At 35.5% G+C, this 26,986-nt stretch overlaps 1 protein-coding gene across 1 annotated transcript in view; it reads right to left on the bottom strand.

Annotated features, from left to right (window-relative positions):
- The window catches only part of LOC150094043 (uncharacterized), a 333,048-nt gene that overhangs the window by 131,371 nt on the left and 174,691 nt on the right, over window positions 1-26,986 (bottom strand). Inside the window, exon 2 of the mRNA XM_090413060.1 lies at window positions 17,005-17,210. Coding sequence (XP_090269186.1) covers window positions 17,005-17,210 — 206 coding nt within the window. The remainder of the gene's footprint in view (window positions 1-17,004; window positions 17,211-26,986) is intronic.

Here is a 26,986-nt window from a genome sequence, read left to right as displayed (position 1 = left end):
TTTACACATAGAAACTCAAAAACCTTCACAACGGTTCTTCTTCGAACCAGCTGATAAGGAATATTGGACATAATATCCGTATCTTCCAGTTAAATGTTAAGGGTATCAGCGCATCAAAATGTCAATGTCTTTCTAAACTTCTACGAGGAAAAAACGTCGATCTACTTCTTATTCAAGAATCATATCGAAACTGAAGATCAAGTTAAATCTAGAGCAATAATCCCTGGCTACGACATTCTCGGGATTACTTACAGTTGTGGCTACGGCAACATAACATATGTCCGAAATGGTATTGAGAATGCTGTGCTGATATCTTCTTCGACTAATGACGAAATCCATAAGATCACTGTTAAAATAGCGGACATTACGATTGTGAATGTATATAAACCACCTGCAACTGTTTGGCCAAATGATGTTCTACAGACATACTCCCACCCAACGGTGTACTCTGGTGACTTCAACAGTCATCATACGTCTTGGAAATATGATCGGAATGATCAAATCGGGGAAATAATAGCTGAATGGGCAGATCAACACCGTCGTCACTTAGTTTTTGATGCCAAGGAAAAAGGCGCCTTTAAATCAAGAGCCTGGAATAAGGAATATAATCCAGATTTGACATTCGTTTCCAGTGATAGTGAAAAGCAGTCTCTACAGACTTTCAGACATATTCTTGAGGTTTTTCCAAATAGCCAGCACCGTCCCATCTTTATGGAATTAGGAGCCCAAATTCCAGTGATGACATCATTTCCTAGACCAAGATGGAATTTCCAAAAAGCCGACTTGGAAAACTTCACTGCGGATCTAGACGCACGCTTTAGAAGAATTCCACCAACTTACAAAAACTATACATGGTTCACTGGAGTAGTTATAGCGGTGGCAAAAGTACACATTCCTCGAGGCTACCGAAAATAATACGTGCCTGGATAGACCAATGAAAGCATATCCCTGTATCCGGAATTCCTTGAAAGTAAGAATCTAGAGATAGGAGAAGAACTGCTCCGTAGTCTCAACGCTGCTCGTAGGGGAAAGTGGATTCAAATAACTGAAAAAATAGATTTCAAACACTCTAGTAGAAAAGCCTGGTCGCTAATTAAAAAGCTTGGTTCAAGCCCCTCTGTAACAAAGAAATATCCTCTTGTCGATCCGAATCAGATAGCTGCTCATATTGTTTCGCTTTCTAGAGCTCCGATAGATAAAGAACACACTAAAGAGGTAATCTTAAACCTTTACGTTGTATTAGTACTCAAAAATATGTGATACATTATAAGGTCATCAAGAAGTTGGAATGTTAGTAAGACATTTGATACTCTCCTACATTTGTGTTTTTGACAAAGAGAAAACACGGAATTAAGGGCATGGGATTAAAGTGGTTAAAAATTCAGCTAAGGAAGAGAGGGCAGCGTATTATTGATTTGTCTTTACTCAGATTGGATTCGATTAAACTTGGTAAGTTTCTGTACTGGTAACATTTGAATCCATTGTCGTATCAATTTTTATGAATAATATTGATAATTATTATTATTACCTGACGTCTCCAAGAAGTCCGGTGACTCATCACGGAAGGATCATCTATATCAGCGCTTCTGAACCTTATGAAAGTGGAGAACCCCTATTTTAATTTAAAAAATACAGCGGATCTCCTTTGGCAGAATCCCCTGTGGAAGGGACTGTAGTTGACGAATTTTATCATAAATTATGAAATTATGCAAATGATGCATTTCGCAATGTCTGCACTTCCGTCCAGTTGTAAATAATTTTTCTTTCATATTTTGTGCTATCTCTTGAATCCTTCGACTGACTGTTGTTTGACAACGCATTGTGGGTTTTGATTATGAAGAGAGTCAGTATAAGTAAAACCAAGAGCTAAATAATAGTCACTATAGTTCCGAATTTTCTTGTTTGAATGTGATGTAGTGTTTCCTTTGACTCTGCTTTAATCTGATCTATCTTCCCCCCCCCCCCCTCTATAGACAGACAACCGATTGTGGCACCTAGCAACGGACATCCAATGTGCTCCGTCTGTGCAAGAAAAACTAAAATTCATTCGAGCGGTAACGATAATGATACATCGATATGTAGTACACACGTTGAACGTACATCGAGGTGCCACAATGAGTGGTCTGTCTGTACAGCCCGTGGTAATACATCAAGGCTGTTCTTAGCAGAGAATAAAATATTTGTTCAGGAAATTAATTTCTTGTGGACCCCCTCAGATATTACAGCGGACCACAGGATGAGAACCGTTTCACTACACTATATATTCCATGTCTACCCCACTTAATGCTCTTACCCACACTCTGTACGATCCCAATAAATCTTTGGCAGATTTATCAATATAGGGGATGAAAAATCCGAGGTTTGAGAAAACAAAAATATCTCTTGTCACCACAAGAACGAAACTGGTGTGTTTTCCGATCGAGGACGCCATTTTTAATTTATTTTTTGGTTTAGTTTTTATTTCCCTGGTTATTTCAATTGCTTTGTGGAAGTGTTATCAAAAAAGGTACCGTAATTTAATGTTTACATTTGCTGATGATTATCATCGGAGATCAGGCAGAAACCTTAAGAAAAGTTTCTGCCTGATGTAAAAGTATTTAAAGGTGAATATACGGGATCCTGTACAGAGTCCGTGGCTTTTAAGTAGTACAAACCAAGGGAACTCCTACTTCGATTCCCACAATGGAAATTAATGTATTAAAAATGAAAATAAAGGATAACACACAACAATTATCGGGAATGCTATGCAAATAAGAAGTTAGTTGCATAATACACCTGATATTGCATTATCTAGATTCTCACTTGTGCCATTTAACAGTATGCAACCCGTAGCAGATCTTGATAAGCGATTTGCAGTTGCCATTATCAGGAAAAGAGAGATATTTACGATAAAATATTAGCAAAAAATTGATTGCCATCATTCAACCGTATAGTGTCTCTTCTAGAGCAACGAGAAACATGAAGAAGAAGAAGAAATCCAGGATGCTATCTAGGAAGAAACAGAGGAAGTGTTTCTTCCTAGATAGCAAGTCATTCGAAACGATTATCAGTACAGAATCGTAAGGATACTTTGAAAATTTTTTATCTGCATCTAGAATTAAACAGTTTGGTACATTTGAAAACTACAATTGTAGGATGGAGCTAAACATTGTCATCTAGCCGAAAAGGAAAGATTTGTTTTATATTGACACTTCCAATGATTACTAAATAAAATCTCATATTATTTTTACATTTCGATTAATATTTAAAATAACACATGTACGGGAATAACATGAAAATGCTGTCATGTTTTGTTGACAGTCCCGATTTTAATTGTACTGAACAACGAGCGTGTTTGATGCGCCAAGAAAGAATGGACCAATGTGAAAAGAGATTTCAGAAAAAAGACATTTTGGAGTACTCAAATAAAAGTTGTACGAAATCTCAATGATCATATGGAATTGCTGCATTCCTTTGTCTCCATATTTCTCTCTGTTTTCACTGGTACTTTAAGAAAATGGAACGCCATTTTGCTACATATTTTGACTCATTTTTGTAATGTCATGATCATTACGCTTTTTTCTTCTTTTTTAGAGCTGTATTTACAGAGTCAGCCTAAAATTCATGAATAACCGTTTATAACAGCACAATCGTAAATCACTCATTTTCAATGACCATTTTCAACTTTTATAAGCAAAAAAAAGCTATGATAAACTATAGAATACTTTGATCAATTTTTGATATAAATATTTCTTTTGTCTTGAATAAACAGATTCTATAATATAATATTTATTTAAATAGAGATTTATAAGTTTAAAATAGATTAAAATTGATATCCATCTCATTGTACTTCATTACATTCTTGATTCAGTATTGTGAAGCATAATTTTAGAGAGAATGCTCTTTTTATTGTTTTGTAAACTTGGATTTTTAATTAACGGACAGACTGCAGATAGAGACATTAATGACTTCTGGATGTCGTTATAATATTTCTGAACAAACAGTCCCTAGAACTTCTCTCTTAAGTTGTGCGAAATCAGTTCTGTTTATTTTTTGTACAAATAACATCATAATCAAATCCACACTTTTTGAAACAGCAGTTTGGTTCCCATGGAGACCATATGATTTGCTGAAATGACTGCGTCCACCAAGAACAGCCTCAGGGATGGACAACTTCCTGCTTTTTTTCCCGTAAGAACTTCAGATATTACAGTGTTAAGAATTGACATTTCTCTCTCTCATTTTGTCAATCTTATCAGAAGCACTAATGGATCAGGAAGCGACTAACCCATAACTTTAGTAGTGGATTATTTGAAAAGTGAACTAATTCTATGTATAATAATAATAACACGGTGGCCGGTATCTTTCTTAGAAAGTGAAGAAATCACAAAGTTACTGTGATTGTAAAGGCGTTATCTAAAAACAAATACCACAGGGAGAAGACAATCGGAATGCCAGAGTCAGGGAGAAAAAAAAGCAGCTGAGGCTAAAAGAAAGCTCTGAGATCAGAAAGTACAGGTGGTCCAGCAGAGAGAAAAAATGGATCCACGAAAATAAAAGAGAAGGGCGGGGGGGGGGAATAAAGACTGTGTGTGCGTGCGTGCAGCAGCTATGTGTGTTCTATTTGTGAAAGTACACAGCACGGAAATCTCTTGTTAGAACTGCTGTAGAATTCGTTTTATTGCCGTAAAAGAAATTGCACCGTAAGCATATTCGCTGCCAATCTTTGCTCCACCCCCCACCTTTCAATTCTGTAGCGAAGTCTATAAATAAAAACGAAAACAGCAATAAAACAAACACGACTTCAGAAATGTATCGACATGGATCACTATGATTTAAATGGAAGTTTTCTGAAGAAATCCCCGGTCTTGTTCATTAAATAAAACGAAATTTCAAAATCTCAAGTGAATTTAAGAAATGAAGATGCAAACATGAAGACGGTTCTTTCGGTGGCATTACGGTACCATACAGACAATTCATAAATTTATAATTTATTTGAGACTGTTTTCTGAATATTGTTTTCCTTCCCAAAATGTAAAGCGTTTCCATAAAAGAAATAACTAAATAAGAAATGAATAAACAATAAAAAATAAATGAAATAAAATAAACCTGAAACATTCTTCTCCTTTCTGACATGAGCGACACCTAGCGGCTGTTTTAAAATATAATGATCAGTTAGATATGGATTCAGATAAACTACTAGAAATCACTTACATTTTAAGTGTACTGTATTTTGCAAGAATGCGACCACCTCATAAGGATTGCTTACTTTGGTCGTCTGTATAGCAATGTCATTCTGGTTGAATGGATTTTAAAAATTTGTATTGGGTTTTAATGAAAGTATATCTTTGCGATTTTTGCATGTCGAAGTTTGTTTAAATCTCATAACATTTTTATCTACATTGTTTAAAATTATACAAAATTATATTCGACACTGATGATCGAAAACCACTAAGATTTAATCTGCAACTGAAAACTCTAATATATAATGAACTAATATCTCCTTAAGGTGCATTTTCCTGGTAAGACCAAAAAATGTTTCAACTGGATATCTTCACTTTCCAACAGCAGGAAGAACCAACTTGAATTTGCTGTGGTAACCTTTGGCCTAATTTGGTTTGCTTCAGAAAAAGTTTTCATCGCCCTAAACAGATACTCAATTGATGTTCATTCGGCTGGGATGTTTAGACTTAATATCGAAACGATAAGAAATCGATTAAATGCTAACCACATCTTGTATGTGGTTAGCATTTAATTTCTGTGAATTGGATTTCATTATCAGTATTATTATTCTAGTCACGTTCCTCAATATCACTTCACTTACTGGAAATGAACTATCTGGCTTAGTTCAAAACAAGGTACTTCCGGCATGACTTTGCTGAAAATTTGAATTGTGAATTGAACCGTGAACATCTAAAATAACCAGAAGGCCTAAAAGAGTCAAAGGATTCAAAACATTTTAACCGCTTTCATAGCGCACTTGGAATTATTATGCGATGAAAAATACATGCGTGCTACTAGCATCACTAACAGGAGGCACGTCATGGACAAGAATCTAGATTTCTTTTTTTCCGTTTGCTCTGCAGTAAGAAAAGTTCGCTAACATAACCTTACAACAGTTACTAACATTTATAAGTATTAGTGGTGATGGTAGACAGTAGATGGCGTTGGTGTAGATGATGCGATTGGTAGATGACGAGGTTGAGTGATGGAGACGGAGATTGTCGAGTACATACCCTCCCTCGATGAGTCTTAGACTCCCTGGAGGTGTCACATAATAATAATAATCTCACACGCAAAGACAGTCTAGTTTGCAGAACACACCCAAGAGATAGCTGCAGTATCAGGCAGTCGAAGTCTCAGAAAATGGTGTGAGTACAACTGCTTACGCGTCATCTTAGAATCGCAAGCTTGAATCTAAAAGCTTTTAAATCCGAAATTCGGAAGTATCAGAATTTTGGATTTAAGAGTTGTAAATATCGGAAACTTAGATAATTTTCCGTGTCTGAACCGGAACCAAGCGGAGACTGACGTAAGTGTTAGCTATCTAGTACTATTATTGCAGTATAATAATCAAATGAATTTATAAGAAGGTTTACGAAATTAACTTCACAATTTAATTCTACTAGTTTCTTTACGAAGAAGATGGAAGAAGTACTCATAGAACTCATAACAACACTGACTACGATGTTATATTTGCTGAGTGGATAGCTTATTCGCTTTGCCTCCCAGAGGCTGTCGGTTCGAATCTCGCAGTGTACAGTATATGGCTATTTGTGATTCTTTAGCTGAGAATGAATTTCATAGCCCGGGGCGAAATCACCGGCACGCTTATTACTGCCATGAAGTGTCTTCAAAAAATTTGGATTGTGTAAAAAAAGAAATAAATACACGGAAATATATAAATTAATAGAAAAATAATTTTTCCACCAAGAGAACTAATTTTCTACAGGTTTATAACCTTTGGTGGATGGGAGTCAAATAAAAAATCTCCATACTGCCACACTAACTCAGATTTAAAATTCAACTTAATATGTCATCACTGAAGTTTGCTAGAATAAAGCCTTCACGTATGACAACAGTTGTTATTATGGAACGATGTATCTGAATAATGATAAAAAAGAGATACTCACTGCATACGAATATCGAAATACTGATTACCATATAAGTATATTGAACAAGTCGGACTACTGTGCTTTATTCTACTGAGGTAAGTGATGGTAGATTAGTAAATCAGTGAAGTGAAAAATAAATAAATAATAAAATAGAAAAAACGTGATAATGCTCAATAATAGGATTGACGTTCCACAACGAAAGTAAAGAGTGACTTTATTTAGAACCGAACATTGACACAACAATGAAACAACCATTTTGGATCATGAAATGCAGAAACAGTGAAGTTTTCTCTCCAGTCAGCTAATATGAAAATGTAATACTGGCTCGTTTCTCTTCCTTACATGGAAAAGACGAGAGACATTCAAAAAAAAGCAATTATATTGGGGGGAAAATGTAAGATATAAGCAGATAACAGTACTAAAATAATGGTATTTTTTACGATTACAGTTTGTGATGAAATTTCTGAGGTTAATTAAGATTTAGGGATAACATACAGAAATTCGAATACTCCCTGTTTAATTGTTTAGATGGGTCGCAACTGTAACTGGACCAGTTGAGATAGATTACAAGAAAGACCGATAACAATTGTCTGTAAATTGTGTTTCATGGCGTGATCAATGAGAGAAAAAAAATCTGCTCCTGTAGAATGCCTCCAGGCTTAGGTAGCAGAAAATTAATTTTCTTCAACCGCTGAACTCTTGAAGAAAATAAAAAGACTAGTCATTGCATGGTACAGTAATATTATTAGTGTGTTTTATTTACGATAATATCTGATTTTGTTACACCATTTCAGACGATAACTGCTTGCTAAAGGAAAGAGGAGCATGTGCTTGTGCGGAAAGGGAGGGGGGGGCTGGGTCGTAAAAGAATAATCTTATCGAATTCCTTAGACATCATTTTCATTTACAACTATTTATTATTGATACACGCGCAATGCATTTTTTACAGTACTGAAATATATTCAAAGCAAAATAACTCGGCCCATTACTTTCAAAGCAGTATTTTTTGCTGAGAGCATAATAAACCATCTCAATAGCATATAATAATGATTTATCCTTGTAAATTACGATCCACAGAGGCTTCGCCATGACAAACAGATTTTAAGCATTCGACTATAGGCGTGTCGTTGTATGATATATTATCTGTCTTTTGAAATTGTTTTTCTTCACTCCCTCCCTCTCTACTTGGAAGTGTTGGTACTCCAGATAAACTGTTGGGAAATGTGGCAACAGCAAAGTTAAGAGCTTGTCATTGGGAGCCGCATTACTGAGCAAGTGTAAGCTACTCATTGCCTGTCATATTTCAAAGCTTTTGTGGTGGGAACATCTAAAAATGTGTGCTGCGTTTTTATATAAACGTGGAATTCATTTTGGTGTATGAACGGCGAAGATTTCCACGAAAAAAAACGCTTTTCGGAACATATTTTCTGGCGGGGAAGGCAGTTTTCTTTAAAATACCAGAGTCAGTAGTACATTCTTTAAGAAATTGTGTGTGTAAATGACTCATTCTGAACGTAATGTGCTTGTCTAAACTCCTTCATTCATCTTCGACATTCGCCGCTATAAAGGAGGCAAAAAAGAAAGGCCACTGACTCATTCCGCACGCGAACTACAGCTACGCTGAACTCTTTCTTTATACTTCGGGAAGAAAGAAGAGGTTGCTCATTAGCATTATTGTGGATTTTAGAGGCTGGCGTTTTATCCTTCTGAGGGAAATATGATTATTCAGCTCATTAGCAACAGTCGGTTTGGTGTGTGTGTGTGTGTGTGTGTGTGTGTGTGTGTGTGTGTGTGTGTATAAATATTTCATTTTTGTTTCACCTTTTTAGTTATCTGTGGGTGCTGTGAGACATTAATATAATGTCTCTCTCTCTCTCTTTCTATGTGTGTGTGTGTGTGTGTGTGTTTTACTGACACACACACACACACACACACACACACACACACACACACACACACACACACACACACACACACACACACACACACACACACACACACACAAAAAATTCATGCCTTTATTAAAGAAAATGGCAAACAGTCAAATATGAAAATAGAATATGATACTGAACCAAACGTCAGAGAGAGTAAATTGATTTTCTACCCACAGCATTAAGTAAAATCTTACAAAAGTTCTGGGAGTGAGCTTGTTAATTCATCAAGAAGGCACAGTACAAGGGAAAGTAGTCGACAAAAGCAAATTTCCTTTATTGAGTTGTATCAGAATTAAAAATAACCGAAGTTCGCAGTGTTTGTCTTCAAATATTTTACTGCCAGATAACTGTCCTGATTCAATTTTCAATTATGAATATTACGAAAAACATTTTTAGCATTTTTTGATGAATACTACTAGCATGCTATCAACGTCTTTTTATTTCCTTATGATTGAAAGCTGAATTATAAGCAGCGCAAGAAAATGTCAAAATTATAACAACATGTCGATAAAATGTTAGTATGTAGTTTGATTAACAGTGAAGTCTCTATTGGTCTGTGCATTTTTGTTACGTGTGCTCATGGGCTGGTTTGCCTGTTATCATGTACAGCAAATTTCCCTATAGAAGACTATATCATCAATTTCCATCCTCAGTTGCTCGTCCAGGACTGAAAAGGTTAGTCATTTAGTTTTCCTAGGGAAAAAAAACTTTAATACAAGGTGGCAAAATGATACCGAATTTGGCATTTCAAGCACACTCTTGGAATTTTCTTTTTACTATCTTCATAGATTATTTTAGAATCAGTAGATAACACTGATAGGTAAGTTTCCTTTAGAACTCCGTGATCTCTTTTTAGTATAGAAGAGCCTTTAGTAAAACTTGGAAGTCCTCTAGTTACCTTATAGCAACATTAATAAATCGATCTAACGATAGATCAATACAGTAATGGAGCCTGCTGAGTCATTATTTGATGTGACTTATCAAACGAACGATAGGAAATATCGAAGAAAGTTTCTCCATTTATCTTTATTAAAAAAAAAACTTTCCTAGGTTTAAAATTCAGTAGGTTGATCTTTGCACAGAATTTTAACACCAATCTCCATTGTCCGGCGACCTTTTATGACTGTAATTCAAAACCGTATGTTTCTCCTGTATTGTGTTCTTTTTTTATTTCAGGAAGAAATATAATCGTATTTTTATGTTTATTTAACTAAACCATAACTCTAAAACTTCGTGACCAGTAACTGAAGTGTCTGAATAGTTCATGGTATGCTTGGTTACTTATTGAAGGAATACTTCAAACACGCATGGAAGTTGAGAAGTTCAATGGATTCTGCAAATACATTAATAGGTAAACATTTTATTGATGTATACTGCAGATTCAGAGTGAAATGGAGGCCAACAAGGTCTATCAGTGTGCTAATACAAGAAATGGAGTAAAAGCAACAAAAATAAGGGCGGTTTATATGCTTGGCCGACTATTCCAACAAAATATCCTTCGTTTCCGGTCACTGCCTGAAACTCCCGTTTGCCAAGAATTCGCAAGTCGTTTAAAAAATAGCTACAAAAACAGAAGTCTTTCAAGAAGTCCCATAAACCAACTGGTCTGTGATAGAAAAACGACATTGGAAGACGCGCTATCCTCCCCTGGCGGGGAGGGTGGCGCGGAAGGGATGCTGTGACAGGAAGACGTACTAGATTTTCCCTGTCTCAGGTAATGCAGTTCGTCTACACAATGTTGGAGTGTTAAGAGAACTGTTTAAAGCGGACAGTAAGTGTTGTGTTAGAGCACCCTGGTTGGCGTGACTTGTCACCTAGGTGATATATAGTGCCTGGAGGAGTAAAGAGACAACGTTCGGAGACTGCCTTTCTTTCTGGTTAGATCTCGCAGACTAACAACTCGAATTATCGAGACTACGTGGAGAGATTAAGGAAATTTACATCTGCTGTGAGCAAAGAAGGCATTTCAAATACAACTGCATGCAAGTGTTCCTTCAGACTCTACGGTACACCACATCACTTACGGTTCTTCACCAAAAAGGCTTAAATTTGTTTGTTGGAGAACTCTGCTTTACATTTATTTAGGTAGAATGATAGCGCGTAGACTAAGCTCTTTTTTTTTTTTTTAGGTAGTTTAGAAAACCGTCAAGAGGGTTAAAGTGAAATCAGACGTACTATCCGAAGAAATGTTTGCATTTGTTTTAGACAGTTATATACGCTGTTAACTTGTTTTCCAACTATCTGATCTACAAGTCAGAGAAGTGCTAATTTTAAAATATAACACATAAATGATAAAAGAGATTAATGACATGTGAAAAAGAATTTATTTTCATATTACAGATCTGCGAATAATTAATAACCAGATTGCTTTTGTGTCATACGTAATAATACTGGAGGAAGCGATGAACATTGTGATTTATGTCCATAACGACATAAGTTCTTTTTTCACTTACGTAATTCTCACCGATTCCATGTTTGATAGATCAAACACAGAACTTTATACGAAGCCACTTCAGGCCTCTAATAAGTAGGGTGGCGGTCTCACATCCGGCGGTGAAATTCATCTACCACATAAGGACAATCAAACATCTACGGCCAGGGCCATCGCCAGATTTGATCGCGCCCTGAGGCAAATAATTAAATATCGCCCCTGATGGATTATAAGACAAAAATATAAGTAAATCTCTAATTGCTATTTTGTTTTTATTACAAGAGAAACATTAATGCAAAACGATTACATAATAATATTAATTAAATATTTGCTCTGCGGGGATATCGCACAATGAAATTGTTTATAAGCTCTAAATTTAAATTATAAGCTATGACAGCCTCTATGCGATATAGTTGCTAGACGAACCAATCTTTCTTGGGTCATTGCTGTTCGCAAATAATTTTTAATTAGTTTAAGCTCGGAAAATCTTCTTTCTGCATTTGGTACGCTAACAGGAATTATTAGCGTAGCGACGACGCCTACCGCAATATGGTGGAACGAGCGCCCTTATTTAGCCGCGCCGTGAGGCAGGCTGCCTCTATGCTACACCCTGTCGACGGTACTGCTGGATATGAATCCGCATCCCTTAGTTGGCACTTGTGGTACTAAATAAACAATATTCTATGGACTCAACTTGGTTTCATAAGTCTTGGATATTTTTTTTTCAACCTACAAACAAAATGCGAGAATTTACACTAAAAAACTCCAGGAAAAAGGCTAATTAAACTTTTTTTACTTCATCCTCGCAACCTATAAACGAAATGCAACATCTCACCTTTTTTGTTTGTTTGAAATTAATAAAATAAAAAAAACAATCTAAATATTCATCTCTCACCCAAATATTTAATATTTATTAAATGTCTCATAGACCGATTATTGAAGCAGGCGCGCGCCCGCACACACACACACACACACACACACACACACACACACACACACACACACACACACACACACACACAGATGCATCTATACGCATAGCATCAAACACAAATTTCTGTTTATACTAAACACTTCTGTTCCCTTGGTGTGCATTTTGAACCGCAAGTATTGCGATAAACTGCTTTCAAAGCTTTTTCATAATTAAACAAGAAGGTGGATTGGGAGCGGATTGACGCCTGACTCTTCATTCACCGCAACTATCTTTATACCCGCTATCAAAAAAAAAAAAAAAAAAAAAGAACTTTTCAAAAATAGAAGAAACTAGTGGCGCCACCTGTTATCGAAAGCGGCAACCCTCATTAGTGTTGTGTTAACTGTTTATGACATTTGTTTCATTAGAAGCCGAGTTATAGCGCCTAGAGGGACAGTGTGTTTTGACGAACGGTCGGTCGTCACGATATTCATGCCGTACGCGACGAATTCTCGCTATCAATCGCTTCAAAACTTCGAGATAAAACTCACCATTGACCGTTTGGCCAGGCGGAACGAATTCTTTGTGGATAATGCCCTTGGAATATCGTAGAAACAAAAGAGCATTGTCTTTACTTTTGACTTCTCCAAGCGACTTTTTTTCGGATGCCCTTCTTCTGGTGGTCTCCTCTCAGCACTCTGTTTCGGGCTCATACTCAAAACGCCAGTTTCGTCACCTACTAGTAACGATCGTTTCAAGGAAGTTTGAGTCCTCGAGCGGTTTTAATGAGGTCCTTGCAGTTCAATTCTATACCTTTTTTTGGTCGTATATCAACTTGTGGGGAATAAATCAATTGCTAATTCAATGTACAAAGGCCGAAACTCTAGGTCAAAATGTTGTGCACAGTTGATCTTGGAATCCGCAATTCATCTTCAATCAATCTCACGGACATTTGAGGTTTTCTTTCATGAAATCACGCACGCTTTGGATGTCAACTTCGCCACTAGTTTCTTCTATTTTCGAAAAGTTCGGTTTCTTTTTGAACAGAGTGTGCATGCATATCTAATATCCTTTAACTTGTATGATGACAAAGAAATAGCCTTCTATCATAATGTTTATCTATAAGCTCATAACAAGAGTACTCTCATGTTTAATTTCAAATCTTGTGCATTCTCTTTCGAGGACACTAAAATAATAATCTTTTAAACATACATTTCAAATATAACATTAACTTTGTAAAATAATTTTAGATTTTTTCTAAGGTTAGCAACATTAAAAGATTTAAATCTCGACCTTAGATGAAAAATTAAACTGAAACCGCAATCTTTCCCAACTAGTTGGTCCAGACCAGGGCTCGACAACCTGCGGCTCTTTGAATAAATAATTGCGGCTCTTTTCGTTATTAAACAATCTATTTTTGAATAATGCAAAATGAATGCTATTTATTAAATTAGAAACTAGAAACCCTAAATATAGCATTTGCAATAAATTAAGGACATTTTACATTTAATAAAGGATATTTTACAATTGAAAATAGTACATGCGATGCTGAAAATTTTAATACTTTCTTGTTTGAACACTTTGAAATCATACACGATAATCCTTCTTTCTTCATTCGTCTTGGATTATCATGGATAATGCAAGAATTCATAAACCCACTGATTTGTCAAATATTTGTTTTAATTATTCATGCCAATTAAAATTACTTAAGTTATGTTTTATGTTGTTTTAATTTATTAAACCAAATACGTCACACTAGGCCAGCACATGTAGCGCTACGGTAGCGCTTGCCTGTCTGAACGCGCCCATTGTCTTCGCATGTAGTGCAGGTGTGGTCTGTAAATCTGCTCACTTTGTTAAAATAAGTAAAGGTTTTGTAGTGGACGTTGCAGTGCTTTCATTTACTGGTGAATGTGTTAGGTAACGTGAATATTGTAACATTAAATTAAATATTAGTAAAATAAAAATATTTTTATAGCATTTAAAATGTCAGAAAAGATGAGAAAGATAGAACAAGAAAATCGGGAGTTTAAAAGTGAATGGATCGAACCTACGCATTTGTAGCAAATACAGGAGGATTTCCAATGTGTTTAATATGCCATGAAAAGTTTTCAAACAATAAAAAGTCAAATATACTAAGATAATTTTTAAATAAACACGAGATACATTTGACAAAGCATATCCACGGGGAGACGAAAGAAAAAAGGCAGTAGAAGAGCTGCAACGCAAAGTAAACCTAACTAAATGTTCATTTTCCAAATAGATAAAAGCATCACGAAATACAAGTATTGCTAGTTTTGTGGCTACTCAAGACGTTCTTAAACGAGGAAAACTTTTTACGGACGGCGAATATGTGAAAAAATGTTTTATTAAAATGTCCGAATTTCTCTTCTGCGATTTTAAAAACAAACCGGAAATAATTACAAAAGTAAAAGACATGCCATTGTCTGCTAAGATTGTGAGGGACAGAACTATACGAATGGCAGAAGATATAACAAATCAGCAGGTTACAGATTCAACACCGATTCTCCATTGCCTGTGACGAATCATGCGATGTGGATGACATTGCGCAGATTGTACTTATTTATAGATACGTAAACTCTCAAGGACCTCAGGAAGAATTACTCGATATATATTGCCACTTATAGGAGAAACTCGTGGAGAAGACATTGAATCTGCTGTTACCACTTGCTTGAAAAGTAAGGGTATTAATATTAACAAAATAATATCTATGGCGACCGATGGGGCACTGAGCATGAAAGGTACAAAAAAGTTTTGTTTCTTTATTTAAAAAACAAATTTTGCGTGAAGTATTTTCCTTTCACTGCATAATCCATCAAGAGATACTTTGCGCACAAACTTTTCCAAAAGAGATAACAGTAATGATTGATTTGGTTGTAGAAATTAACAAAATAATGGCAAGACCGCTACATCATCGGCAATTATGTGAACTTCTTAAAGAAATCAATTGCGAATATTCCGATCTTCTTTTGCATAACAGAATAAGAATGGCTTTTCAGAGGTGTGGTGTTGATGCGATTTGCCACCTTCCTTGGAGAGGTTAAGTTGTTTCCAAGACAAAAAGACCTTGAATATGCACAGTTAGAAGATACTCATTGGTTACAAAAATTCTACTTTATAGTGGATACGACTTCTCATTTAAACGCACTAAATAAGAAACCACATGGAAAGGGAAATACAGCAGTTTTGCTTTTAGAAGAAGTGATTTCGTTTGAACAAAAATTATATTTGTTGGCGACAGACTTAGAGAAAGGCATATTATTACATTTTCCTACGTTGAAGAAATATCAACAAGAACAAGCCGATAATAATTCCATAAATTTAACATTTTTCCAAGAAAATTTGGTAAATATGCGATCTGAATTTAATGGGAGATTTGAGGAGTTTAGAAAGAACAAGGCAACTATGCAATTTGTATTGCAACCACTTGAAATTAATCCTGCCGAATTAAATTTTTTCACCTTTTGCTGGAACTGATGAGGCTGCATTTCAACTTGAGTTAAAGGACCTGAAAACCAAGTATTTGTGGAATTTAAAATTTAGAAATCTTGAAGCTGACCTGGAGGGGTTGCAAAGACAAAAATCTTCCCTTGCAATACAACACAGATGATTTGAAATAGAAGATCTTAAAAAGCAAGATCGGATTGTATTTGACACGTGGAATTGTTTACCGGACACTTACATTCAGTTAAAACATACGCATTTGGACTTCTATCGATTTTCGGATCGACATATTTCTGTGAGCAAATATTTTCTGATATGAAATTTATTAAAAGTAAGTTGAGAAACCAACTTACATGACGAAAGACTAAACAACGCGAGTCTTTCGTCATGTTTGAAAATGAACATTACGGCGTATTCGCCGCATATTGAGAAACTATCCTAAGAAGTTCAACAGCCGTGCTAAGAAGATATTTTAAATTTTAAAAAAATTAAAGAAATAGATAAGTTATTGGATTTTATACATATGTTTTTGTAAGGAGGAGGAAATCTTTGTTTTATTATTTAATATTTAAAAATATCATATAATTTCGTGTACCATGCCACCCCTGTGTTTTACAAGTATGATAACGTGTTACTGTAAAAAAATGAATAAATAATTTAATTATAATATTTTTCAACGTAGTTTCTAAATTTAAAGCAGTGATGAGCAATTAAATATTAAATCAAATACTCGGTTCGATCCGCATAAAGAATATTTTCTTTTTCTTTGATAAGAAAGTATTAATTTATTTTCCATTATTTAGGTATGTTTTAATTTTTTAACCTGCACAAATAAATCCACATTTAAAAACCCACATTCATAAAAAAGATTTTTAATTAAAATATACTAATTCTGCCGTACAAAACGAACACCGTGGACAGCACAAAAAACCTGAGAGGGCCGCATGCAGTTCGCGGACCATTGGTTGCTCATTACTGCGTGCGGCTCCCTAAATTTTTTTTTAACAGATATGATTTTAAAAATGGCTTTTCACTCCAAAAAGGTTGCCGACCGCTGGTCTAGACAGAACATCACATTATGCAATATAAGCTAATTATTGTTTAATAACATACAATGCGATATGAGTTTTGTTATAAAATTATTAAAATAATAGTTTGGTTACTTACGTCGACAGTGATACCCTCGATGTGAAATATCTGACGCGGAGGAGTACTGCCCGGCACATATCGGAAGAATTCTACATCCTCTCTGAACCATTTTATAGAATATAGAACATCTTCTTCGAGTTCATAAGTGCATGCTAATCTTTTCCCTTCACCAGCTATTACGGTTTCAGGAACATCTATATTTAACAGCCGTAGACACGTCACACCTGCAAATGAGAAAAAACCAATTATAGAAATATGCTGACACGGAAGAATTCATTTGGGTTTGTAGAATGCCATCTAAAAGACTGTTTGATATTTTTCACCATGGCAGTAAATATATTAATTTCCCAGCTGAAAGTTACCACCTCGCGACTGTTTTATATTTTAATTAATTCCATGTATAATATATAATGAGGGAACCAGTTGGGTACAGATGAACTTTGTGTTTGTTTTTCATTTCTTTCTGGTGCTGTTAATGGAGTCTGGTTATGTTTTGTCTCACTTTTCAAAAACGACACCTAACGCTTGTATTATTCAGGGTTGCTCTGTTTCGGTGTGCCGTAGTCGAAGACAGCTTGTGTGTGTTGCACGTGGAGTCTCGATAATTAACAGGTAGATGAAATATAGCTCGCCATCTAAATTTTTAATGTCTTCATAACAAATATTGCTTTTCCTCGTAGAAAATATTTTGCTAATATATACGTTAATCAGTTGGCTGATTACAGACACATCGAGACTAACACGCCCTCTATAAAATTCACCCACAAACAAACATATGCTTCTGTAGTAGCGGCTGTTTTGTGGAGCAGTGCAATGACGTAGCGTCTCTCTTGGCAGGACAGCAGTGTGTAATAAGCCTTAAGATAACGTTGCCGAGCGAGATAATTCCAGCACAAGGCTTTATTTTGTATTCATTTCGTTTAGTTTGAGAATTTTCATAACTCTTGGGAAAAAGGACAGTTTATTGAGATCTCTGTCATCAAAAGTAGAGTTTGTCACACAAATTAATGCCCATTATTTTAGACGCTCTTTCCGTGTGGGATTTTCTTCGCTTGGCTTCCTTTTTCCGAAGTCTTTTCCTCCTTTCAGTTTTCCGTACAATTCCCTAGAAAATCTGTTGTTAATTTATGGAAAATTATGCTGCTGAAGCGGATTTTTGTCTGTCATTTCCTTAGGGGGAACATTCGGGAAATAGTATGGGGGGGGGCGATATCTTTCACGCAGAATAAGTAAGGAGAGAGAGACAAACGTATTCGCTTTTAGAAACTCCATTTCAACTTGTCTGACAAGTTTTAATATAATTCTGTATTTCGCTTGCTTCGTTAACACGAACAAGCTTCTATAGCTTCATTCTGAAAGGGCTGGTTTCATCATTTAGTTTCGGTTTACTATTTGTTTCTCTTATTGAAGACTATTGAGCTCATTACGCTATTAACTTTTCTCTCGATATCTTCATAAATGCTAACAAAATAACAAATATTTATACGGGAAACCTTTGAAAGGGAAGGCCACCTATTTGCGATGAACTGAAGGAGCAAGCTAATCCTTGGAGGGATGCATGTTCTTTCAAGTATTTGGCATACGTAAATGCAAACCATGCCACTGACTGATAATATTTAATAATTTTAAATACGGTTTCCGATATTAAGTTAGATTAGGTCGAACAACTCCATTAAGTACTATATCTGTAAAGTGCTGATATCGTCCAGTCGACAAAAGGACGGTATGGGCAACGATAATACACATATCGTTGTGTTTTGAAAAATGGAATATATTAATAGAAAGTGATGTTCTTAATTAGCATTTTTTTTTATTCTTTCATAATCATTTAAAATATATAAGGTTTTTCCATTCCCTATAGGATGTAGGCAGAAATTGTTTAGAGCTAACTTTTGAAAATGCACGTAATCACCTGTTGTTGAGTTCATCTCTTCCGAAGATCCCCGACAGTGTAAATGAGAGTATGGCTGATAACTACCGCCATCTCACATTCCTAACCATAAGTGCTATTTTTCTCTGATATAACGAGAGTTTTATAATTCGGCTTTCTGAGTTGCGGGTTACAAATTGGTTACAAAAAACTTGCATGTGCAAATAATTAGCTAGCTAGTAAACTGACTTGAAAAGCCTTGGTATGGTTTCCTCCAGTTGGCATACCATGTTTCTTGACTTCAGAATTGTTATCTTGCCAAATTTTCAAGATTCCATTTTGTAATCCAAAGAAATGAAAAAGCTTTGATTTGTTTCTGAGATATCTTTCTGTCATGGTAAAGTATTCTTTAAATCTAGGCCATTAAGAACAATTCACTGACATAGCATGGAAAGTATTGATCATAAATTACTATGCTACGAAAATTCTTTTTTATTTAAAGAATATAATATGAGGATAATTCAATCACAAATGGTTCACATCAATAGTGAAACATTCATCTGATTGATTTGCTGGCAGCGAATACCTTGGTAAGGGAATTCCTCCGGCTGCTACTTACCTCGATGGTGCATTGCCTGGTGCAACGGCCTCCTGTTGGAAATCGTGTCCACTGAGTTCTTAATTTGAACGTATCGCAGATTGACGCCACGTGAGCCTTCCAGAGTGTATGTAAAATGTCTCGATCCCATTTTAAGAATTTTTTGCAACATGCCCCTGTGCATAGGATCGGTGTATTTTTCATCGTATTCTTCCCAACATTCTAGACATAATTCCTACATTATCTGGAATCAACATGTCCAGTATTTTTGATCCCGGGACATCTCACATACCACCGAATTCTAAGAAACCTTTATTTCCAATCAGTGCTGCACAATATCATGAATACCATCACTGCTTGTATAAGGCTATCAAGCAGTGGCGAAAAATTTAATTTTGTTTGTGTTTATAAATAATAACCATGTTTACAACATTATATAAATGCAATACAAGATGGTATGGTTACAGCTTATATTTCGACATTGATTGAAAAGTTAATAATTGGAATTGTTCGATTAATGCTTTAGATTACGAAACAAATGCACTGCGATCTAACGCAGCGTCGGAATTATCACGTTCGGACAGTTCCGGCTAGACCCGATATTTGTTTGCATTTGTGACTGCACCTAACAAGTGAATCCGACACTGCTCGTTGAGCAGTGTCGCTACAGATATATAGTATGCTTGCGCGCGTTATTTCTGTGTACGAAACTTTTAATATTGGTGGGTGTTCGTGGTAAGGGTAAATATTTTTAATAGAGCAATTTTTAATATATAAATTTACTTATTAACCGATTGGTTACTAATTAGGAAAAAATGAATTTTTTTTCTTATTTTGAATTTGCAGCACCCTCACTTAAAATTTTCACCGGCCGCCACTGATTTCAAGAGTATTCGTTCACAGAATCTTTATACGGTAAATCATTCTTCTTTGTAGAATAAAAGGTGAACGATAAAAATCTTGCGGAAGAAGAATTCTTTAGAAGGCCACCTGCACATATCACCAGAGAGGTAAGGATTCTTAGAACTGTCTTTCGTATCATTTGCATCTTTGTAGTTTTAGTTCATGCAGTTTCATATTTTCAATAAATCCTTCTGGTTCGAATTCCATCAAACATTTGTGGGATCATATGGAAAAAATAACGCCAGTCGCTAACCTTCGGACGTTATTCTGTCTAGTTGGCCAAGAATATCCTTCCGTGGTCGATATATAAAGAGAGAGAGAGAGAGAGAGAGAGAGACTTTCTCAATATACTGGAAGTTATCTGATATTAAAACACTATGATATTTCAGAACAGAAGGAGTACGTTATCCCAATGACGCGTTGTAATGGATGCGAAGGGCGAGACTGTTATAATTATCATTTTCAAAAGAAACTCGTGTCTGAACAGATAGTTGCTAATAAAGCTGCCATCTATGCAATTTTATGCGTACTGATTGATGATTAGGGTGAGGCAATTCTATCAAATGCATTAAACTGCATCCTGTTGGGAATTAATCAGCAAAGAAAATGTCCGAATTAAAATCGTGTGAGGGTGAGCTTCACTCGCGTAATCAAATCCATCTCTTTTTTTCTTAAACTTCTACCCTACGACCACAAAGAATAGCTGTACTAACCTTTCCCAAGATAATTAATATTATACTTAATGCCCCGTGTCAAGTTTCTTAATTGAACAAAGCCCAAAATAAAAACAGAGATGCAAGAAAAGCAACGACGGCTTTAATATCCTCGTGCGATGTCAGCATTACTGAAGATATAAATTCCGTTTAATTAGCGTTGTGTAGTGACGTTTTTAGACCATTCATCCTAATTAAAATTATTTAAGTAACAAGAAACTAAAGATCACTTCCCTGAAATCGCCCCAAAATCCTGAGAAAAATTACGCATTTTTTTCTTGTTTTCTTTTTGTCGGTTATGATCTTAGTAAAGGCTTTGCGTAAGGAAGCTCAAATGATTTAAACATCGCTGAGGTAAGTTATCTACGGCAAGTGTATTATATACCGCGATCTTTATCTCCCCAACGAAATGCACTTAGCTATAATGGGCAAAGTATTGAGATGCACATGTACAAAGTACATACTGGTAGCGTCAGCATTTGATGGTTTGTTTACTGCTCAGCAAATTGCTGTTAAGCCGATAGTTATTGCAGCTGTCCATACAACTCTGTTGTATGTATTAACCATGGCGAGGTATTGTTGTTGCTTTTCTATACGTGTGTTTTTGATACTGTTCAGATAAAAAAAGAGCAGACTGATGGATTTAAATCGATTTGGAACGTGACATCGTGGCCCAAAATGAAGATGGAGTGGTCGATGTGTGCATGCAAAGCTGCCGTACCAACTTGAGTTCATGCTTAGAGTATGGGAAAAAATAGGCGAGTTTAGACTTTGAAATACGTCTGATAATGGAAGGAAAACAGAAGATTATTTCTATCGCAATGATCTATGTTTAGTTCTCATATTTCAACATAATTTAGATTTTAGATTTTCTGATTAAATAAGAATATCTTAAGCAGGAAGATACGCTGTTGAAACAAGTATCGATGAGCTCCATATTTTAAAATAACATCACCCCACCCACCCATCCACTCACGCACGCACGCACGCACGCACACACACGCGCGCACACACACACACACATGTACTGTATGTCTGCTATATAAGGCAAACAGCTATAGATTCTTTGTGTCAATTGTCAATAGTACGAAGAGGAGAATTTTTTGGACTTCGAAAGGAGTGTTATAATAGGAAGTATCATAATAACAGTAGCCCATTCGTTCATGACATTGACAAAATAGTACCTCACCTACAATCAGCGTACGCAACATTATCAGCCGTTGGAAATGTCAGGATTTTAACTCATCCAAGAAATGAACGGGAAGACCTTGAAAGTTAACAGCAATGAAGGAGGCGGACCGAGTATCAAATGGTTGTTGGTATTATGGAAATATTAAACCGGGCACAATGCATAAACAACTAACTAAGGTTTCAAAGAGTCTACATAGGTTCAAGTTAATAGTATGACACTATTACGAGCTGGAATGTAGTACGATGAGAGAATATTAAATGAGTAGAAGGACTTAGTTTTTGTTTCTATAGACCGACAGTTACTCATAAACTAAGTATCATGGGAATGCAAACCAAATTGTTGTAAAGAACATTCTGACTGCATAGGAAAACGCTGGATATTCATGATATGCAAGTACCTAATCATATCACACCTTATTCCAATCCAAAGAGCAAGTTGCGATTGCGATGGATGCCTGAGAAACAGTTTACATTGGAGTGCCTCATATTAGGTGTGAAGTTTGTGTATCAGGTGCAATTCTCTGGATTGTTTTTCCTTGCATGGGCTCGGATCCATAATTGTAATTACTGGAAGGATGACAAAAAAAGAATGTGTAACCCTTCAGGATAATGCAATGCTTCCTACATTGTGGAAGTTCGCTTTACTAAATAGACCAGTGTCTTTCTTTCAATATGTCAGTGTATCATGCCATACCATACTGCAGATGCTATTGCAGCATAGTGTGAGGGAAATGATAAGGAAACATTGACTTCTCAACACAGAATATCGATTTCAAACAAATAAAATACTTTTGAGAATCAAAGGAACTTCGAGTGTTGGACAGATTGAGTCGAAGAATGGTATATAGACTTGTATTGGTGTTGAACGAAGAAGGTTCCAAAATATATAACTCATATTATCATGAGTGGTGGACAGTATGAATACGAAGATGAAAGTGTGAGAAAGACCAAAGGAAACTACATACAGTGTTGACTTAAATGCAATTTAGGTTTCTTCGAAATATAGTTCTGTACCGGTATTTTTACTGATGATAGATTTTATCTTTTGCAATGTCTTATGAATCTGAAGCGGGATTCTCGAAGGTGGAATGTTATGCTGGAGTCAACTGATCATCAAAAATGGGCATAATTGGGCCACACCAAGAAAGTATAACGAATACGCTAGTAGAGTATAGCATTTGACTAAAAATTGCAGCATGTTTTTAGCTTAGTGTACAAGGCTTTCATTCTACTGATGTGTTTCAGCTAGTGATGTACGCATTTATCTCAGAAGGAAAGAAACAAACTTCATTTGGATATCCCTCGTAAATCATTAAAACAACAAACTCGTATGGCCCTTGGTGCGTTATTAGCGAATTCCATTTATGTCAGTTATACCAAGTCGTATATTTCTTTTGCTGTTCCGCATTTTGCAGGACACACTGCACATGCGTTATTGATGCCTTTCGAATATCAGGAAAACTATAGAAAAAATTGATTTTCAATACTGTTTACGATTGACTGATACTCTGCAACGAACATGCGGGCAACGTTCAAGTCATAAGAATAAGCTGGACCTACTGATTATGACCTTTCATGGAATGAACTGCTCTGTGAGAAGAGCGTGGTTTACAAGATGTATGAAAATCTTCTTGCATCTTTTAGAAATTTTAAATTTAAAAATATCTTTTAAACATTATTTTAAAAATAGTTTAAAAATTTATTTAACTATTTGTCCACACACGGTATTGATGTGCTGGAGTTTTTTACCCTCTTCATGTATGAGGATGGTAATTGAAAATGACAAACTTGAACAGAAATAATTAATGTCATCTCATTTCCTTTCATTTAGAAAGTGGGAATTATTACTAGTGTTTCGAATTCTTTTTGCTAATTTTCGACACAAAAAAAATTACTTTAAGCAAAACTGAGTTATCTCAACCAATTTTAATGAAAATTAATACCAATGTCAGTTTTATTACAGCGGAATTGTGACGCTGTATTAGTTCGAAATGTTTTTCCCGAATTTCGGCAGTAAACATAATCCCAGCTAAAACCAATACCGAAATGGCTGAGCACATTTAGGAAGGACTGCCAAGTACTGAAATTCAATAAAATCTGTCTAGCCTGGCAGAGAAATAGCAGGCTTATTGGCTGGACTTTTAAAAGGATGGAAAACAAAAGTGAAAAACAAGAAAGAAAAAAAAATAGGCTGACGCAATTGAAAACAGAAGTATCGAGGATTGAGAATGAATTATTTTGCGTTGTAATATAGTTAAGAAATGGTCGTCGTTTAACTGACAGCTCTTTGATCTCTCTCTCTCTCTCTCTCTCTCTCTCTCTCTCTTTCTCTATCTCTCTCTCTATTTATTAAGAAACAACTTTCATGAATGAGAGTCGTGCTCTCCAACATTTCCTCTTTTGCTTCTCAGTTTGTTGTATTTTATTCAACTATGACCTCGATTATTCCCGCTATTTCGTAACCCTACTTAAGAGAACTGGAACGCTGTGGGAAGTGACTTACTCAGCAGAAAATATGATGATATTGCTGTGTTCGCTCTTTACAGCGGCACCTTTAATACGTAGGGCACACTGTCGAATTAAGAAAATTATAAACAAAGCGAGCATTAAGCCGAACTCATTGACACGTTTTCTCCTTCAATCCATCTCTCATTTGAACGAGGCTTACTCACGTGCTAGTCAGACAGCTGCGAATGTCGACTAATACTAAGTTAACGAAATGTAATTACTAATGAAGTCTTAGGGCTGTTCAATGCAGCGTGGTGTTATGGCCAGTAAATTGGTAGCTATTGGGCCCACGCACAGCTGTTGTAATTATCGGTTTAGTTAGAATTGCGGTTGTGGCAATTGGCAAAAGAGGGAACTTCCCTGATTGATCTGCCAGCTTCGTTACAGGCTAAAGATGAACATTAATTAACAACTATAAGCTCTCGTTGATTAATTTACAGATTCTTCAGTGTGTATGTGTATGTGCGTGTGTGGCTACTAACTTTGTATACAGAAGCCGGTGAATATCGAGGAATTCTTGGTGACAATGTGCTCATCGATCATGTTGGTATTTGTATAGCAGAGTAATCGATGCAATGGGAGAAACCGTAGGATGTGCTCTGAGCATCCTATAAAACGGTAATGGTGTGACCCACTTAATTGTTGACCTTCTGATTTCAGTTTGATACATCTGTTACACACTTAACTGTATGTGGTCAAGAAAATCTCTTAGTTATTTGGATAAAATGAGTTCAATGAAGACGATTTTAGTGTTTAGTTCTTAATAATGACGAAGCTTTTGTAGTTTCACTGTACACAATTCGATGGCTATTTCAGTTAAGTATTAAATAATCCTGTTAACAGATAAATTTATTTTTAAAAAAAGTTTATCGGTTATTAGATATTAGTTTCATATTTTATACGCTATATACGTGTGCATATGAAAGCATGTCAAATCGAGTAGTTGGGATTAGCAAAACTATTCTTACAAATATGCACGTAAAAGATGCATGTTTGTAAGAATAGTTTTATTATGCAAATAAAATAAATGTGTTTTCGTAGTAAAAAAATAATACCGTGAAATTTGACGAAAATGTAATCAGTTGATTAATTTACGGAAGAATCAGTGGATTCAACAAAGGAGTCTCTGAGTTATTTATTTATTTATTTTTGTTATTTGTTACAGACATATGTAATGTTAGGCTATGTAACGTCCCATCTCCTGTTTGCCGTCTGATCTAGCCATTGTTTTGAACCTTTAGAATACTAATTCACCAAACGATAAAAGAGGCAATACTTATTCAGCTGAACTCATAAACAAGTAAACAATTAACTATTCAGGATACCTATATTTTAAGGGTATACTGTATTAAAATAACTGGTTTGTCAAACCTTAGGATTTACCAGGATACTAATATCAATAGGTTTACAACCTAAAAAAAGTCATAAATTATTACATGCATATCGCGCATGTTTGCTACAGAGTGAAAAGAGAACAAGTAATTACATAAATAAATTAATAATAATAGTAATTATTATTAAGATTAATTATTTACTATTATACCACAATAAAATTTCATCATTTTTTCAGCGATTTATATGCTTCTGTTGTTTATATTATTTTATTTCATTCGTTTTCTTACACAGAGAGACTGACGGATAGAAAAATTAACCTTAACAGATATTCGGGCATTGTAAGACGCCTTCCTTAACAAGGAAGCGTCTTAGAATACAGAAAAAAAAAGGTGTTCGTAATTCGCTTTACCTTAATTTGATAGTTGAATAATTCATTCGACTTAGTAGATGCAAATTTTGTTTCAAATTCCTCATGCAATAAAAATAAACAAAGGAAATGATCTGATAATAATATGAACAGTCTCTTTTCACGTTAAGCACCGTACTTCGTATAACTTATCCTAATTTAATACTCGCGTTTTAGTGTATTTTCTTAAGTAGTGGAGACAGGAATACTCCGGATGTACACTGTTTCTCGCACAATGGAGATAAAACAGGTAGATTAAATCTACAAAAGCACTGGTTTCTATGAAATAAGTCTGCCCACCAATAGAGAGCTTGAAGAACAGTTTCTGGTGTGATCAATACGAAGAATATTTTTCAGATAACGTTTTCTATTTTATGCGATAAAAACTGTGTTGCAATTCTTCGCAGCTCACGAAATTAAAAATAAAACTATTCTTCGGCATATCCATATGAAATATTACGTTTTTTATCATCCCT

This window comes from Typopeltis vanoorti, chromosome 23 (genome assembly GCF_054136105.1).
Source record: "Typopeltis vanoorti isolate ZY-2024b chromosome 23, IOZ_Tvanoo_1.0, whole genome shotgun sequence".
Classification (NCBI taxonomy): domain Eukaryota; kingdom Metazoa; phylum Arthropoda; class Arachnida; order Uropygi; family Thelyphonidae; genus Typopeltis; species Typopeltis vanoorti.
Note: the sequence above shows the minus strand (reverse complement) of the source record. Positions and strands in the feature narration are given on the sequence as shown.